Genomic DNA, 18775 nt, shown 5'->3' on the forward strand with positions numbered 1-18775 from the left:
TGCTCTTGAGAGGTTGTGGCACCCTCTCAACAATATCTCAGACCTCAGCTGCTAGGAGGTCGGCTACCTCACGTGGCTCTCTGCTGAAGGCTTTATGGTCCCTTAACAGAGTCACCCACTGTGAGCACTTATCATTTCTTTTACAGTGTTTCCTATGTGCTTCTGGTACAGTTTCTCATTGCAGACCTTGCTCATGGGTGTCTAGAGCTGTTAAAGTGCCAATTCTGGGTCTGGTGTGATGCTGGAGGGTGGAGACTGAAGAACAGCCCTGCTTTTGTGCAGATCTGAGGTGCCTCATCCTCAGTGCCTGCTGGAGGAACATGGTTGTGAAACCACCTGTCCACATCCATCTCAGCTTCTCTAATACTGCACAGCCTTTTAACTGTTTCCTGTTCCTGACATATCAGATCACCAAACCTGTGCACACCTCATGAAGGTGTTTACCTTTTCTCCAGGAGAAATGTCTGGGCACTTGTTGCAAGTCACCACCTGTACTGAAGGCTCCTTCCTTACCAGTTGTATCTGTGTGAAACCTTTGCTTGGGAAGGTCCATGGCTGCTGGACGCCAGCTGACTGGAGGATCTGGTTTGAAAGCATGTCTGAGAAAGAACACACTGCTATCTTCCCCTTGCCGGCAGCAGCTTCCCCTACAGCAAAATAATCCAGAGTTGCCCATCTCAGAGTGTGGGATATTGCCAGGTCACAGGTGAACTCATCCCCAGGGTTTGTGCTGTTGGCAGGTGTGGGGGGAAGCACAGCCATGGACCTGTGTAACGTATGAATGCAAGAGACACAAGCTAGGTGGAAGTGAATTTACTTAAATTGCAAAGCTCACCAATTTTATATCCTTAGCCCAAAAGCTATTTTTAACTGCAAGCTTAAACTAATCACAGTTCTACAATAAATCTGTCTTCTTGACATTTTCTATTATTCTTTCGAGAGTCATGAGTCAGTAGAGCAGAAAACCTATTTTGTTTCAGATTTCTTCATGTTCTGGTTTAAGTGGTTTCTTGTTCAGGTGGTGTAGTCTGTTCAAACACGTGATGTTGCTGCCACTGTTCTTTCTGTAACCCCTTCCTTACCCAAACAGACCTGCCCTGCTGACATGAGTTCATTGGCTCCAGCAGGATGTAGTGAGCCATTTTCTCCTAAGTGCCTGCAAATCTCACAGGCTGAAAGGACAGGAGACATTGCTCAGAGACAGCCTTCATGCTGACACACATACACACAAATGATGCCAAAGTAATTTTATTGTGTACATTAAAAAAAAATCCCTGTTCCTAGAACATATTTTCAGTAGAAGTTGTGTTCAACAGAACAAGGAGGAGAATTGACAACATGAGTTGCAACTGGAGAAATTCTGACCAAAGAGAAATGGTTCAGACCCTTGAGAGAGATGCAGTATTGGACAGAGGTATGTGGATGCTGAAAATGAGAGATCAGGCAGCAACAGCAGAGTTGTGAAAAATCGAGGCACATAACTTTCTCACACTGGCCTGAGAATTTGTGAGGAGGATTGTAACAGTCCTTGAGACTGAAAAACAGTTTCCACAGGTGTTGTTATTCGTCCTTGCAGCTGGTGTTTTTCCAAGTTGTTGTTCCCAAGTGTGTTTGAGGGGTGTTGTTCTCAGTGTCCAATCAATTCTCTCTTGATCGGAACTGTATATATAAAGGACAATGTAAAATAAAGTCTGGCTCTTTGTCTGAGAATAAAGAGTCCATGTCCTTGCTCTACCGCTGTCCCGAATCGAACGACGACAGAGGTGCAGAGACATAACCCTGGGAAACTCTACACAACTCAGCTGAACGAGATCCAAAGACAACAAAGGCAGCCCTCAGGTCAGCCCAGCTCTGAGCAGCTGGGCTGCTTGCCACAGAAACCTCCACAGGTTCCTTCTATTCTCAATCCTTCTGTGAGTAATAACTACCAAGTTTTCCTAGAAAAGCCTTATCTTACTCCCTCCCATTCATCACAGTTATATTTTGAGATGTCCCAGGACCCACACAAAACCAAAAGTGGATTTTTTTCCTCTCAGGCAATACCAGTGGAAATGTGAAGGTGGAACTACCCTCATCAACACTGAAAAATGCCACCCATCCCTCTTCATAATCCAGACAGATCCAGATCCGTTTGGGGGTACTGATTTCAGGAAGAAGAGTGCAAACAGGAGAGGTGAGATCTAGGAAGTACCCTGCCAACATCACTGCTGTGTGTGAGCAGATAAGGCCTGGCGCAGCAGAAGATCTCGGGATTGTAAGGGAAAGACAGGAACCTCCCCCTCACCCTCTGAGATGTGTAACTAACTTTAAGAACAATGTAGCCCCTCCAAACCCAGTAGTTTTCCACTAACCTCTAACCTCCCTTCCCCTCTGACGTAGTGAAGACTCCTTAGACTATATAACCCCATGTAAGAACCTAATAAATCGCCATTTGCCGTCCACCACATTGGTGTATGCGTTGTCAATGGTCCGAGCGACTCGAGGACGTCGAGTCGCCGTGCTAGCTCTTTGAAACCAGGTCGCCATTGCCTCATATCGAAGGCAACACACTGCCCAGCTACCTTTCTCTGGCTTAAATTCAATACCATCTTTTTTCACATCTTCTGCAGAGAGTCCCCATGACCCATCCTCCTGCATCCATCACCTTCACCTCCCAGTAATGTCTCCCTGAAGGTGAAGCCATCACAGCTCAGCATGCAGCAGCATGAGTTAAATCTCTCAGGGACGTCAAGGATATCCTGTTGTGTATCACCTTGTTTCACACTTTTGCCATCATCAGACAGGACAAGGTCCCAGTGGGCTGTGTCTGGATTCAGAATAGTCACTGATGTCGGAGACAGGCGCATGACAGAACACCCTGAGGGTCATGTGACAACAGCCAATTTTTATTGAATGCTGTTCGCCTTATATAGGTTTGAAGGTCTGCACAGTTAATCCTGACTGGTTGAACCAGTTGCCAACCAGCCAACAGCTGCCTGCATCCCAAACGGACTAGGCCTGCTCCTCAACAGCCCAGACTGGTCAAATTATACAATCAAGGTAATTATATCATTGGTTCTATAATCTGTTATGTTTTAGTTATAAAATTATAGTTAGGATTACTTAGAACTGTGAGGCCTTCAGGCCAGCTGTTAGCCACCAAAAGGAATCATGTTCACTGCAGGTGAGATGGAACCAACACATCAGGGCAGAGTTTAGCCCAGGGGAGCTCTTGCTGGGGCTGCCCAAGGAAGAAGCAGGGTGGGAGTGGGAGCTGGCAGACTGTGACAGGGGAAGGTGCACAAGGTTATGATGGTGCAAGGAACAGAAAGAGAAGCAGAGAGAGAAGAAGATTGTCAGCAGACCTTCAGGCTGAAGACCCCAGATGCGTGAAATGTGAGGACACAGTTCACTGCAGATCAGGACTCTCCAGATTTGCCTGAAACTGGGACATGCACCAAATGAACAAGGAGTTTGTGTGTTACACTTCCTCTGCTAAAGGGAGGGTTGGCAGAACCACCCCTGCTCCCACCAGCAACACTGCAGTATGGGAACTGCCAGGAAGGGAGAATAAAGCAGGGAAAATTATTCAGCACCCTGAAAGACCAAACCGTAATTACCTTTTCAATAGGCACTGCATATCTTCTCTATGCTTTAAACAAAACAACACAAAACCCCAAACAAACAAACAAACAAACAAAAATACAAATAAGAAACCAAAACAAAAAACAACCAACAAACCAACCCACAGGTGAGAGATAATCAAACACACTTGTACTGGATTAGCTCAGTGTAATGATATGCCAGTGGTGCTGCTCATTTTCTGAGTTGTCATCTTTGTGAAAGTCATCTCACAGTGTGTTGCTTCAAAACTTCAGTGTGTGACTACATGAAAGGGCTCCATCTATTTTCTACAAATACAACCACACTGCTGGTCCTGATTTGGACACACATTTATGCTCAGTTTGTACTTTGAAAACTGAAGGGATTTTCTTCTCAGTATAGAATAATTACAGGGAATAGCATAAAGCCATACAGAGACCAGTGGAAAATAATGTTTCTGAAACAAGTTCTGTGTTTGCTACCTCTTCCTTTTGCAAAAGGAAAAACAAAACCAGGGCACACACCTGAAATTCAGATGAGACAAAGGCCCAGTTGAGAAGCTTCTCACATAGGAAAGAGAATGATACTCACCGAGTTCTTTGGCTTGCTTCTTTGCAAAAGAAGGTAAACCAGCACAGGCGGGTTGTGGGATATTGATTTGGGTTTACCCTGTGTCCCCTCTCCCATAACCACCTGCATGTGCCCCAGGGTGAGTTTCTGCCACAGCTCAGCCATCCAAAGCCCTGTCCCACCCCCAGCACGAAGCTCTGTTCTACCAGGGGTAGTGCAGTTTGTCCTATGCAAATCTGGGGCAGAAAATGTTCTTCTGGAGGTCCCTTGCTTCCAAGGAGACCAGGACACTCCCAACCTGCTGACACCACCACTGCCACCATGCATTCCCAGCCCCAGACATCATCTCTGGTCATCTCTTATTCTTGATTCTCAAATTCATTCTCCTTCCCCTCAACCCCAGCCACTTTTCTGGTTACGTTACACTTTAAAAGTTAAAAAACCAAACCCCCCACGCTACAGAGACTCTGTAAATAATTCTTTGTAAGGAAGAGGAGGAAACCCACTGATTTCTGCACTGCAGTCCCCTGAACAAGGAACACAAACACACACGAGTTACTGTGTGGCACAGCCCCCCTGGGACCCCCACCCTGCTGAAGGACCACACAGGTCAGGACAGGCTGCAATGGAGGGGGCAGATGCACTGGCTCCGATTGCAAGGACAGATGACCTGTATTTAGTTTCCCCCCATCATTTTTTCCCACTTTACTGGCACAAATTTTCCAAGAGTCAATTCTTAATAGCAAAAGCACTATTCCTTGGGAATTCTGCAAGCAAGTAAACAAACAAGCAAAAGTGCTTGCTCTTCAAGCAAGTTTGGTTTTTTAAAAGTTCTTACTTATCAAACAATCTGTATTTGTATAGGAAATTTCTTAAAAGTTCAGGTTTCTGAAATCTTCCCTTAAAGAAAAATAACTGGTCAGAATTTCAATACTTAAATTAAAGGAGTGTCAGAAAGCACTGATAACAACCCAGGGGAAAAACCTAATGACTGTTTGGAAAATTACCAGAGGCCAGAGGATGGCAACATTTGGACAGAATGGGAGTACCAATGAAAAAGCCTAGAATTTTTCAGAGGATTTCACCAAGGAGACAGGGAGTGAGACTTAAGCAGTGCTCTCCTTGCATCACTGAAAAACAAAACCAGACCATAGCATCACCACCAAACTGGTGTATTTTTCCCATGATAGGCTTCTCGGGGTAGGGAGGAGGCTGAAATTCCTCATGAGAGAAAAGCATCAACCCAGGAACTCCTCAGTGCCTTTTCTTCTCAAGACTTTGGGGATCTCACCCACCGTCCCTAACCCCACCATGTGCAGAGATCAGCACCACCCTGTTGGAGACCTGAGCCTGGGCTCCAGTTCCAGGGCAGCTGTGAAGGGGCAGGTTTGCCTCCACAAGGGAAGCACAGGGTTAAATGCCACCTGCAGAGGTACATAACTGCCCTGTTCCTGAGCTCTGCACTGCTGAGAAATCTGAGGCCCCTGCAAAACAAAATGTGCCACCCCAAAGCTTCCTTTGTTCTTGGGAAGGAAGAACCTTGAGAGCACTTTGAAAAGCAAAGCTCACTGTTGGTACCTCTTGTTCACACTTTCTGTGGTTCTTCAATGATTGTCCTTAAAATTACAAAATTGATTCATTCAAACTAGTTGCGTAATTGTATGTATCCAAACCATTTCCATCCCAAATGTGCCCCAGAAATGCAACCCATGAATCCTTCCATTTGAAGAATTCTCCAATTTTTGGAAAATGGAAAGTAAAAATTACCTATTTCTTTTCTGATGATTTCCCATGAAGAAAGAAATGCAAATAATTTTAAAAATCATCCCTTCCAACAAGCACTGATTAACCCCCAGCAGGTTACAATCACTCACACGGCAGAAGGGCCGCAGGGTCTGGATGTGCCGCAGTGCCCACATGACCCACCAGCCCCATCTCCCCTGAGTAAGAAAGAGAGGATTTCAGTTTCCTTCAATCCTCTGTATCACCTCCCATCAGAGTCAGAAGGAAAGGAGGCCCCAGCAGGCCACTCAAAAGTGTCCGTTTCTTTACAGGGCAAGGAGAATTATTGCTGCATTTCCATGCTGGGGCAGAGTGAATTATGTGGCTTTAATGCCAACTTCATTCCCTGCCTTCTTGCTAGAGAAGAAACCTTTCTTTTCCTGACAGAAGTTAAAGTCCCTGAGTCTTTAAGTTCCCTGGCACCAAATGTGTGCCCTAGGTGTTGGAACAAGACCCTGGTTCTATCTGGGTGTTTCTCAACCCCTCACATCAGTTAGGACCAGAGGTAGCTCAGAGGACAGCCCACCTCCTTCCACAGGATGGTACCCTTCATTTTAAATAGATAAACAGTGAAAGTGGCCACAGCAACCAGGACCAGGCCTGTGGCAACCATCCAAGGATGGGCATCATGGAAAGAATGATCTGAAGAATGAAATGCCCAAAGTTACTCTGAGAGTAGCAATGGGAAGGAGATTATTTCTATTTTATACAGTTGAATTCCATTTCTCTCATTGGCAGAAGAAAAGGGAGCTATTGAAGCCCTTTCCCTTTAGAGAAAACACTCATTCCAGGGGTTTCCTCCTGAAATTTGTCTCCAAAAACGAGACACCAGGTCATTGTGCTGGCAGGATCCCCACGCCAGGCAGAAGAGGTGCTGAGGGGAGCTGGAGAGGAACCCTACCCTGCAGCATTGGTCGTGGCTGGGGCCAGGCCACCACCCCTCCCTCTGCTTCCCTGTCCTGCACTGCCAGGAGAGTTCCTCAAAACCCTGGTTCTCAAGGGCATAAGTGGTGCCCATGCAGCTCAGGGCAAGCAGAAAGCAGGACAAGGAATAATGGAAGTGGCTGGAAGGTTTCTGGGAGGTTGGCTGGAGCAAGTGACCACTTGGCTACAAATAAAATTCAAATATCCTCATCTCTTCTCATCCTTTACAAAGATCTATTAGAAAAGTAGAGACATCTCAGATACTCTTGGCATCTTTTAAAATTTAAAAGAAAAAGGCTTATAATAAACTGGCCACTCAGGCTCATTGAGAAAGTGGTTCTGGTTGAAGGGAAACAAAAGCAAATTAATATTTTTGACAAGATCACTTTTGAGTTAAGTGCTCTGCTGCATCTTTTGCCAGGGCTGCCTTGAAGAAGCTGCTTCAGGTTAGCAACATAAGAGCCCAGGTTAAGTTTGTTGTTGCTGGCTTTTTTCCTTTAATGACCTGGTTTTCCAATGGGTCCAACACACCCTGGACACAGTGCAATAAATGGGAACATGCAGGAAACAAAGAAAGCAAGGAGGGAAATAGCAGCAAATTATAATCAATTCTGTGGCATTATCTAATCCTCACCCAAGTTCAGTGAGGTTGTTCCAATGCCTGTGCTGCCATGGCCGGAGGGATGCATCAGGATCCAGAGGGATGCTGCTGCTCCCAGAAGTGGAGGTTTATGGAAAGGACCTGACCCTGCTCTAAGCTCTGATGTTCACAGGGAGCTGCTACACTGGCAGCCAGGAAGATAGGCTGGAAGCTGTGCCACAGAGACCAGTGGGATCCAGGGGATTCTTACCTAGTTCTACTCATCAGCTTGGAAATCTAAACTGTAAATGACAAAAGCCAGCAGAGAGTAGAGGAGCTTCGAACAGGGGAGCATCGTCTTCACCAGAGCACCACCCGGAGACAAGGAAGAAGAGGGAAAGGACAAAAGGGAGGAAAACCAGGGAAGATAAAAAAAAAAAGAAAGGCAGAATTCGCTTTTAAAGGGATTCATTGCTGAATGCAGTCCCTTTTTGTAAGACCTAGTGAAGAACCTCAAACACCAAAGGCTGAAATTGATTTTCCATCTTCAGCCTGATGTTGGTTAGTGTTTTATACACAAAGTACCAGACTGGTATAAAAGGTGGTGGGGATTTCCCAGGGGAAAACAAAGGACAGGCTGCTCTGTTTTTTTTTTGATTCACCATTAAAGAGACAAACAGGTGGAGAAGGAGAAGGAGAAGGAGAAGGAGAAGGAGAAGGAGAAGGAGAAGGAGAAGGAGAAGGAGAAGGAGAAGGAGAAGGAGAAGGAGAAGGAGAAGGAGAAGGAGAAGGAGAAGGAGAAGGAGAAGGAGAAGGAGAAGGAGAAGGAGAAGGAGAAGGAGAAGGAGAAGGAGAAGGAGAAGGAGAAGGAGAAGGAGAAGGAGAAGGAGAAGGAGAAGGAGAAGGAGAAGGAGAAGGAGAAGCCCTGACCAAATCAGGACTGATTCCATGCACCTCAAAGAGAGCAGGAAGTGGCCTTGGACCAGGGAAGCAAAATACCCAAAACACTAATCCAAGGCTCAGCCAGGACAGGACCTGACCCTGCTCTGCTCTGCCACCCCCTTTTTGCGCAATGACTTGGTTACACTTTGCTAATAAGAGGTGGAAACCATGGGGAGTTCTGGCAGATGCCAGAGGATGACTTCCATCTGCAGATTCTCAAAAAATGCCACATAGCTGAGGAGCCTGAGCTCTTTCCTGCACTCTGAGCTGGAGGAGGAGCTGCTCAGCCACCACCCAGCACCTCGGAGAGGTCCCCTGGTCCCAACTAAGTCTTTCCCTGCCTGAAACAGAAATAAAAATGTCACCCTGTCCCAGCCTGCCACCCATTATCTCTTGCGCTGCCTCTGCTCCAAAATGAAAGTTGCTGAGTAATTTGAGGGATTTTGGTAATGCTTTTGGTCTAGACATGCCTTTCTGGCAGTGTGCACAGACACAGCCCTGCTTCAGGGACTCTCCAGGGCTGCTTGTGACAGCATCCTCCCACAGTACTGCTTGGACTGGCAGCAGTTTGCACATCCCTGGCATGAGCCCAGAGGCAGTGGGAAGGAGCCGGGATTCACACCCAGAGGCAGTGCCAGGGTGGCAGCAAAGCTCAGCCATAGTTTAAAAATTGCTTGAAAGCAATTCCCAGCTAAGAGGCGAGGCCATGGGGGATGGTTCCTCTGAGGAAAACTGCTGCCCTGAGAGAGGCGAAGGCAGCGCCTGTGGAGCTCAGCCCAGTCAGGTGCAGCACCCTCCCAGCCTAGGCATGGGGCACGTGCTACGGCAAAGGGACCTGATCAGGGATCTGATGACAAGGAAAATTGGGAAGCAAAAAATAAACGCTACAGGGAAACAGACCTGGACAACTGTCCCAATGTGAAAGACAGGTGTCTGCCAAGGAAGGTGAGAACCTCCCTTGGAATGGGAAAATACGACCCCCTTCCCTCCAAGTTGTTATAACCTTGGAATCAATGAGGTTTCACGCAAAGATATGGGGAAATTATTAACAGTTCTTTATTAGTATATATGTGAATAACAAGGCAAACAACCACAGCAGCAGCAACAATAAACAGAACCACAAACCCAGTGACAGCCAGAACCACAGACCCAGTCATAACCAGAACCACAGACCCCGTCCCAGCCAGAACCACAGACCGAGTGAAAGCCAGAACCAGACACAGTGACAGCAAGAACTACAGATCCACTCACAGACAGAAGCACAGAGTCAGTCCCGGGCAGGAGCCCGACCCGGGCAGAAGCACAGAGCCCATCCCGGGCAGAAGCACAAGAGCCCGCGCCGGGCAGAAGCACAAGAGCCCGCGCCGGGCAGAAGCACAAGAGCCCGCACCGGGCAGAAGCACAAGAGCCCGCGCCGGGCAGAAGCACAAGAGCCCATCCCGGGCAGAAGCACAAGAGCCCGCGCCGGGCAGAAGTACGGAGCCCGTCCCAGCCGTCTCTCGGCCGCAGGCGCTTTCCCCTTTGGTGCAGTTCCGGGCACAGCCAGCAGGGGCGCTGGTGGCTCCCAGGTGAGCGGGGCGGGTGCGAAGATTCCCCCGCGGCTGCAGGGGGCGCTGTGGCGCGAGTTCAGCCGCCTCCCCACAGGGCACCGGAGAGGGAGAGGGAGAGGGAGAGGGAGAGGGAGAGGGAGAGGGAGAGGGAGAGGGAGAGGGAGAGGGAGAGGGAGAGGGAGAGGGAGAGGGAGAGGGAGAGGGAGAGGGAGAGGGAGAGGGAGAGGGAGAGGGAGAGGGAGAGAAGGGGCTTGATTTGCAAACCCTCAGCGGGCAGCCAATCCTGGTACCCTCCCTGGGTAGCAAAAGGAGCTCTAGCAGGAACCTCTGAGTAGCAAGCTGGGAAGGCAGGGATGAGCAAAGTCCGGGAGTGATAGGTGAGATGTGTCAGAAGCTCTGTAGCTGTAGCAGGGTGTCCCAGCGGGCAGGGGTGCTGGGTTACAGTGTAGTGAAAAACCCGGAGCAGTGGCAGAGAAGCGGCGGGGCTGGGCAGCGGCTGCCCGGCTCCCGAACACCGCCGGGAGAGGCTTCCTCGGAGGGGGAGAAGGCTGGGGGATGCCGGTGTTTCCCCTGAGGCACCTGAGTAGGTGGTGAGGGTCCTTTCCGGCGAGCTACGGTGTTAATAAGGTCCCAGTTCAGTGGCCGCTTTCATGAGCAGAGTTTCACTCACAGTAGGAGAAGGCAGCAGGAGACAGCATCCCGCAGTGGTGGCTAATTCTCCCCATAGTGACTGCAGCCTTGTCTCCCCTCTGATGGCAACAGCGAGAGAGAGCTAGACCCCCTTCCCACCAGCCCAAATCTCTCCGTATCTCTGCCCTTCCCAAGAGAATTCCCCTCAGCTGCCACAGCGCAGCCAGCTGCCCTCCTCCCCCTTCTTCTCGCCCGTATATTTTGTCTCTCTTAAGTATCAGTCCCTGTGGTCTCAGCAACAAACGGGAGAAAATTCCCTCAGAGAAAGAAACAAAAGGAAAAATCCTAATCCCAACAACAAATGACAGCAGAAAGAAGTGTAATAATTGAACCTCATAACTTAACGGTGGCATTACAATTCCATGGGCATTTCTCCAGGGAAATCTAAGCCTGCACAGGTGTGCAAAGCTGGGGATCTGTGCTGGTTTTGCACGGAAGTGACTCTTCCAAGAAAGTCATAGCAAAACCAATCAGTGACAAAGGTTGAACATTGATACCTGGTGAAGCCACTAGAAAGGTGACACGCCTCTGTGAACACACAAAATCAGAGAAAGCCTGGGAAAAGCTCTTTTTTGTTCCGATCAGGGAAGATGTATCAGGGGCTGGCGGGGTTTGCCCCACTCCACCGTGTGGCCGCAGAGCTGGCACGGCCGGGCCAGGCCCCGCACTCCCTAGCGGCTGCTGGGCAGAGGAAGGGGAGGAAGGGCCGGGCCTGAGCCCACTGCCCCCCGAGGGGAAGGGAGCAGCAGGGCCGGGCTGGCCTAGGCCGTCCCAAGAGAACGGCCCGGCCCGGTGTTACCTGTTCGAGTGGCCGGGAGGAAAGGGGCCGACTTGCCCTCACTCAGAATTTCATGTGGGTATTCCTCAAAGTCGCATCTAGCTTCCTTAATGGTCAAACAATATGTCGATATTAAAAAATTAACTCTATTAGGTACCTGTCTCAAAGCTATTCTAAGGCCCTGACAGGGAGCTGTTTCTACTTTAACTAAAAAACAAACTGTGTCAATCTATAACAGGGGGGCAAAACCAAGAGAATACCCGAACTCAAGAGGAATGTTTGAATAATGCATTAGGGTCTTTATGAATATGTAACAAACTGGTACATTTAAAGGACTGTTTTTTCTGAGTTATGCTCTCTGGCTGTATGCCATGTACCCGGCCATTAATACCATTTCGCTTGTCTGTCTCCTAATTGTCTTTTTTATTTTTTAAATTAAACTTATAAATTGTACTAAGAAAGTGAACCTCGTTTTTCACAACATGTAGAAAAATTATATAAATACATCAATGTCAGTGAAGGAAGAGTTGAATCTTAGATGGAAAGGGAGCAAAAAGATGCCTTGATTTTAGGCTAAAATTATTTTGTAAGCCATAGTAATAGACTGTGATATACTAGAATATCCCTCTAAGTTGTAGAAGGCATAAATAGAGAGACAAGAGTATCCAAATTGTAATCTGAGCAAAAGTATTTGTGGCGGACTAAGTAAATACTGAAATAGTTTAAATGTTATGAGAAGTTTAAACAGAGAGAAATGAGATGAAGCTCTTCCCCCAGGAAGAAGAAAATCTCTGTTCCTAGAGATAAAAATGATCTCAGAAAGAGATGAAGAGAAACTTTGCTTTTAGAACCGCTCATCTTTAAAATAGTACCCTATGAGTTTACATAGCCCATAAGGTAGCTGTGGGAAGACTGCGTAATATAAGAAAGACTTCACAAATGCAAATTCCTGGGCAGCTGCTTTTGTTAGAATTAAAAAAGCCACAAGAAAACTGTTCTTACCTTGTAAGAAGTTCCATAGCACACCAAAAGAGACTTCTCTCTTTAAATGAACTAATGAAAGACTATTTTATAGGTAGTAAACTGACCTAGAGTTCCAAGGTTTGTCTCTATACATTGCCCATAAGAAGAGAAAAGAAAGTTGTGGGGATGGAGAAATATTTTGAAGGTTTTATTCTAATTCTCATTAATTTTTTCTCTCTTGTAGTTTTGTTAATAAACCTGTCTTTAAACCCTTTTAAGTTTTGAGCCTTCTTCTCTCCTAATCCTATCTCACAGAAGAAAAAAAAAAAAGTCTAACAGGCACTCAAACCACTACACATAATTCAAGAAACAGAAATTAGCAAACTAAAACCACTACATGAATTAGTGTTTCTGCTGGGTTTCAACCTGAACCATCCGAGGATCAAAGCTGGGTGTCCCAGACAACTGCATGTGGTCTCTAAAGCCATGGGGAGTGGAAGGGGTTGGGGAGGACAAGATGTCAGACATGCCAAAAGAGTGCAAAAGGAAGTGGTCATGGGTAAAGTGGAACCGGTCAGTGAGCTTGGCCTAGACAGCCAAGCTCCAGGCATGGGGTTCAGGCAGGGTTCACACGGGTGTCTGCAAAGCCACCTGGCAAGCAGCTACTCCTGCATCCTGCTTTATTTGTGCTCAACTGGTTCTGTCCAGAGTGATGTGACAGAGTGTAACGCCTTGTGTTCCCTGTGACTGAGAATAAGACCATCCTCCCTCAATACATGAAGAGTTCCCTGGAATAAACAGAGCTGGGATGCAAAGCCCAGCACGTGCTGTTCCCCATTTACCAGCTGAGCTTTCAAGGTGGCACATGCCCTGCAAACATCTCCACCATGAACCCATGCAGCAGGACAAAACTGGGCAAACAGCCAGGGCAGGAGCCAGACCTCCCCTTTTCACAGAATGCAGCCTGGACACCCAGAGCATGGCCACTGCTCTGTAGCTCGTGTCCCCAGGTGCCAACCCAAGGGGCTGGAGGTGCCTATGGTGGCGTGGCCCAGAAGGGTTTTGACATCCTGCACACAGAGATACGGCACTCAAGGGCTTTTATCACCCGTCTGCAGCTGGGCCGAGGGAAGGGAGATGCAGTAGACTCTCTGATGTAAACAGGACTGGGCACTGCAGGAACAGGAGGAATTGCCAAATTCAAGTGTTGGATGAAGTCCCAGGCAGTCAGGCAGTTTCAGGACATGGGAGGTCATTGCCCAGAGGAGGGGAGGGGGAAGTTCGGTGAGGTGGTACCCAGACAGACTCCCAGCTCTGCTCTCCAGGCCATCCAGCCCCTCTGGACTGTGCCCTGCTCACTCAAACAAGCTGGAAGTGCTGGGCAAGCTCAGTCTAGCCAAGAGCAGATGAGGGGATCAGAGGAGTGGTTAGCAGACTGAAGACCTTCCAACCCATCCCAAATCCACTTTGCTGGAGCCAACCTGCAGGCTGAGTAGGTGAGTACTGGCTGTCTAAAAAATGCTCAGTGCTGTGATCTTTCTATCATCCCTTCTCTGCTTTATCATCTTCAGGCAGTCCTTGAGTCTTGCAATTCCCACTTTCAGCAGTGAATCCCATCTTCTCTCCTGTTGATTGACTGTGGATATGCTCCAGGATGGAGAGAACAGAAAGCGAGACCCTGATGGGTGAAGTGGAGGAGATGAGTGGAAGAGGTGAGTTTTCAGAAGGGAAAAGGAGGGGGAACTGTTTTCTGTTGAGGAGAAAAATGCATCCTGCTTCTGCTGTGGGACAGCTACTGAAGGTCAAAGCATTGGGGCTTGTCCCCAGACTAGGCTTTTCATGGGTTGGGACTTGGTGGCTGCAACACTCCTAGCTGAACTCTTGGTGCTTATCTGCAGACCCAGCTCCAGCAGGAAAGACTCCTGAGCTGACATCCTTGGCCCCCTCCACTGCTCACAGAAAGAGATGTGAATTTGGGGCTGTGGGTTATGGGTCTCGGGGTAATGTCTACCATGGTTGGCATTGGTTTGTGCCCTGACCTGCCTATTCTCCTCTCACAGCACCAGGGCACCCAGGCTCAGGTCCAGGTGGCAGCACTGCAGGTGTGCACCCACCCATTCAGGTGCCTCCTCCCCCAGAAAACTGAGGTCTCCTTGGCCAGGATGTGTGCAGGCCCCTGGGGCAGGGACAGGATTTGGGCCGCAGGGAGCCAGGGACAGTCCATCTAGGGAGGTTTCCCCACTTTGGAGAAAAAGAACTCACCCTGTCCCTTCTCTTGCTGGGGTGGGTGCAGCCCTGGGGCTGCCTGTTCTGAGCAGCTTCTCCTCCTCTGTCCCCAGCCGACGTGACTCTGGACCCAGACACCGCCAACCCCTTCCTCATTCTGGCTAATGACCAGCGAGGGGTGGGACGAGGGGACGAGTGGACCTTGCTGCCCAACAACCCCGAGCGGTTTGACACGGAGCCATGTGTGCTGGGCAGCCAGAGCTTTGCTGCGGGGAGACACTGCTGGGAGGTGGAGGTGGCCGAGGCAGGGGACTGGTGGGCTGTGGGAGTAGCCCAGGAGTCTGTCAGGAGGAAGGGGGTCCTCAATTTTACACCCCAGGAGGGGATCTGGGCCGTAGGGCAGTGGTTTGGACAGTACCACGCTTTCAGTGATCCTGACTGGACCCCTCTGTACCTTACCTGCCTCCCCAGGGCCATCCACGTCTGCCTGGACTTCACAGACAAGCAGGTGACTTTTGCTGATGCGGAGAGTGAAGCCCCAATCTTTGCCTTCTGCCTGGCCTCGTGCGCTGGGGAGAGGCTGCGCCCATGGCTCTGGGTGGGGATGGACTCATGGCTCAAGCTGTGCCCCTGACAGGGAGGGAACATGGGGCGGTAGGGGAGAGACTGGAAAGGTGAACGCCACCATCTTGGGTCTTGGTGCTGGGAACTGGGAATGTCTTGCATCCTGCTGGCTTCTCTTCACGTGGATCCTCTGGCCACCAAGGGGAGGACTGACAGGTCATGGAGGTGGACACAATAACAGCCTCCTTCTTCTCCCCCCCACCTCGGCTGGGACTGCAAGGACAATGGGGAGTGCAGAGACACAGTGCAGGGAGGAGATTGGTGCCTGGTGGTCCCATGGCAGGGACCATTGAGTGCTGGGGCACTGCAAAGCTGCTCTGTATGAGGCTGTGGGAAATATAGCAGGGTCCAGCTCCTCCAAGTGCTGGAGTAGTGCCTCTGGCTTTTTTCAATTAAGTTTAAAAACTTCAAACATAGCTGGATACTCATGATAGCGCTTATCTTCCCCACACATCCAGAGCCTTTCCTTGCCTGACGTGCATCAAGCACATTTCTTGCAGCAGAGCACTAGTAGCAATGCAGAGGCAGCAGTAGGGGCAGCCCAGGAAGAAAAGCACAGTGCTGAGCTGTGTCTGAAATCCACAGGAGAGGCAATTCCCACAGATCTGCCATTCTCTGACCTTGCCCCATCAAGGTCCCACCTCACAGGATCCTGCTAAATCTTGTCCTTAGGAGAGGAGAAGGTGGATGTAGGTGAAGTGGGACATTGCTTGGGTCCACCCTAGATTTCATCTCCGGACACTTTTTTGGCTGGACCTTCTTTAGTGCCACCTCAGTTGTCATTGTGGTGGCATCTGGGCACAGGCAACAGTATTGGTCTCCCTGCTCTATTCAGGGAGCTGTGAAGAGTTGCAGTGCTGGGTCAAGCCCAGGTATCTGCCCCTAGAGCTCTGCCCTATGCCTCTTCCACTGTGGAAGCAACAAGACTGGGGAAACCCAGGGATCTCTGCTCCCAGTGAGAGGCACTTCGTACTCTCCATGGGCAGGAGCCTCTGAGACTATCCTGGTTTTGCTTGGGATAGAGTTAACTTTCCGCTCAGTAGCTGGCACAGTGCTGGGTTTGGGATTTAGGGTGAGAATAATATTGACAGTAACAACCAAACCATCAGTCATGCGGTGTTCATCCAAGCCAAGGATTTTTCAGTGTCTCATGCTCTGCCAGCAAGGAGCTGCACAAGAGGCTGCAGGGGGAGCACAGCCAGGACAGCAGACCTGAACTGGCCAGAGGGATATTCCACACCACAGAACATCCCGCCCAGTGTGTAAACTGGAGGAACTGCCTGGGAAGGGCCAATCACTGCTGGGAGATAGGCTGGGCACAGATCAGAGTGTGGGGAACAACTATATTGGGCATCACTTGTTCCACTTGGGGTTTATATCTTTTTATTACAATTATTATTATCATTAGTATTATTACACATTACTTTGTCTCAATTATTAAACTGCTTTTACCTCAAACCAAAATTTTTTTTCCTTTTTTCCCCCATCCCCCTTGGAGGGTGGTGTGTGACTGAGTGTTTGTGTGTGGTGTTCAGTTGTTGGCTGGGGTTACACCATGACAGATGTTCACAGCAGAAGATTGGTGTATGGAGATCGCAAATTGTTAGTTCTGTATTTTTGTCCTTTGTCATGCAAAACACCCTAAAAGAGTTGTACTGTGCATTTAGAGACACCTACCTCAATCAAGAAGAAGAAATTCCTTTCTGAAAGCCACTTCAGTCCCTCAGATTGGAGAAAAGTTGGGTTTTTCAACATATTGGTGTCTGGGAACCTCTTCACTGGAATTTTGTGGTTTGGAGGGGGTAAATTTTGTGCTTTGGTTTCCTTTTGGATGTGCCTCTCAAAAATTAAATTTTAAAAAATCATCTCTCTGGGAGCTGTGTTGCATAGTTGCAGCGTTTGTGTGAGAAATACACAATTTCATGTAGAATTACACCACAAAGACTCAGGGAGTTTAAATTCAACTCTCATGTGCTGGAGGCCTCTGCATGCTGGAGCCACAATGGGTAGGAAGGCTTAAGGAACACTGGGGTCCTTGAGCAAGGCTGGACCCACATGGGCTCTGAATGGTTTAGGAGAGACAACCAGGGCCAGGTTTGTCCCATACCCAGCGTTGGCACAGACAGCACATCACAGCAGTGATCTGCTGCCTCCTCAACCAGTGCCTGGAGATGGAGGCCACAACTCCCAAGCTCCCAAAGCCCATGGTCCACAGCAGGGTGTGATCAGACCCGTGGGACCCTCCTGCTCTCAGGGAAAAGGCTGCAGCAGTGGGCAGTGGAGGCACCTCAATGAACATGCTCTTCTCAGCACTGGTCTGTCAGACATGCTCCAAACAAAGCCTGCCTGGATCTGGCACATCAGCCAAGCAACTGTGACTGAACACCCTTCCCATGAAACTGTTTCATTTTCCCCAGTGAGCCCTTTCTCTGGGACATGTGTTCCTTTTGTGCTGTTCTCACTGCTGCAGGCGCCACTTTTACTTCCCCCCACCCTGTCAGATTGCTGTGTGGCATCAGTTTTATTTTGAAGGACTGGCTGAGGCAACCATGGCACTCTCTTTTTTTAAACCTTTTTTTCTTTTAATATAAACAAGCCCAGAAAGCCCTTCATTTGACAGCTTGGCCAGGAAACTCATCCAAAGTCTTGCCCAAGGCTAAAGCCTTGTCCAGGACCTCGGAAATGCATCCAACATTGGTGTTGCAGTGCTCTGAGTGGCATTTTAATGGGCAGATTCACAATTTCCAACACCTTGCTGCAAGTATGCTGTGACTGGATTTGCTACACAGATCCAGAGCCAGGGGCCAAGGCTGCAGGGGATACTGGGCCTCCTGATTGCCCCACAGAACTGGGGATGATGGCTGCCCAGGTCTGTGCCCTGAGGTTCCATGCCCTGCAGCCCCTGCCATGGTGCTGGCCCTGGATGGCTCTCAGAGCCAGTTGGTAGTGAGCACTCAGAGCAAGGCTCCTTGCCCTGCAGCTAGCTGCCAGCAGCTCTTGCACACTTGGGCACAGCTCAGACACAGCCTGGACACAGCGTGAACACAGACAAAGCTCAGACAGTTCTCACCAGCTCGGACACACTCAAACACAGCTCTGACACAGTCTGATACACCTTGGACACTGTTGGACATACCTCGGACACAGCTGGACACAGCCCACCATGACCCCACCAGGGCTCAGGTGAGAGCACGAGCTCGCAGACGTGTCTGGCGTCTTCCACAGCCCTGGAGTGAGGGGCTGGGCTGGAGAGCTGGGGCAAGTCTGGGTCAGGCAACTCACAGGGGCAGCATCAGGAGTCTCTGTGGGTGGCATCATGGCAGCACCAGGGTCACTCCACGCAGCCCCACACACACCCCTGGCCTAGTTGGGGGCTGAAGGACTCTTGACTTGGCCCAAACATCATCACTTTGCTTGGCCCACGCCAGGCAGGCTTCTGTACACTGACAGATAAACTGCCCAGACATGACAAAAGCCCTGGGTTTTGTCCAACTTTGAAACCTTCTGCTGGGGCCCTGGGGGCTGCACAGGGCAGCTGCCCCAGGCAGGCGATGGTGGGGCCTG

General features: G+C 49.4%; 1 protein-coding gene across 4 annotated transcripts; it reads left to right on the plus strand.

Moving 5' to 3' along the window:
• Nucleotides 1-9400: 9400 nt before the first annotated feature.
• On the plus strand, nucleotides 9401-17113 carry LOC134553410 (thaicobrin-like). 4 transcript variants are annotated; one of them, XM_063403048.1, is made up of 3 exons: nucleotides 9401-9948; nucleotides 13933-14073; nucleotides 14701-17112. In XM_063403048.1, exons 2-3 carry the CDS (start codon nucleotides 14016-14018, stop codon nucleotides 15219-15221), a joined length of 579 nt encoding a protein of 192 aa, XP_063259118.1. In that variant the 5' UTR covers nucleotides 9401-9948; nucleotides 13933-14015; the 3' UTR covers nucleotides 15222-17112. The 4 variants fall into 4 exon arrangements, with proteins under 4 accessions (XP_063259118.1, XP_063259119.1, XP_063259117.1 ...); XM_063403049.1 differs by lacking the exon at nucleotides 9401-9948 and adding an exon at nucleotides 10130-13857 and having other exon boundaries at nucleotides 13969-14073; nucleotides 14701-17113; XM_063403047.1 differs by lacking the exon at nucleotides 9401-9948 and adding an exon at nucleotides 10130-13857.
• The last annotated feature ends 1662 nt before the right edge of the window (nucleotides 17114-18775 follow it).

This window comes from Prinia subflava, chromosome 8 (genome assembly GCF_021018805.1).
Source record: "Prinia subflava isolate CZ2003 ecotype Zambia chromosome 8, Cam_Psub_1.2, whole genome shotgun sequence".
Classification (NCBI taxonomy): domain Eukaryota; kingdom Metazoa; phylum Chordata; class Aves; order Passeriformes; family Cisticolidae; genus Prinia; species Prinia subflava.

Excerpts from the sequence above, each read along its gene's own strand:
- LOC134553410 (XM_063403048.1), top strand. The coding sequence starts at position 14,016 with ATGGAGAGAACAGAAAGCGAGACCCTGATGGGTGAAGTGGAGGAGATG. Across the intron at positions 14,074-14,700 it reads GGAGGAGATGAGTGGAAGAG|CCGACGTGACTCTGGACCCA; the intron begins GTGAGTTTTCAG and ends CTCTGTCCCCAG.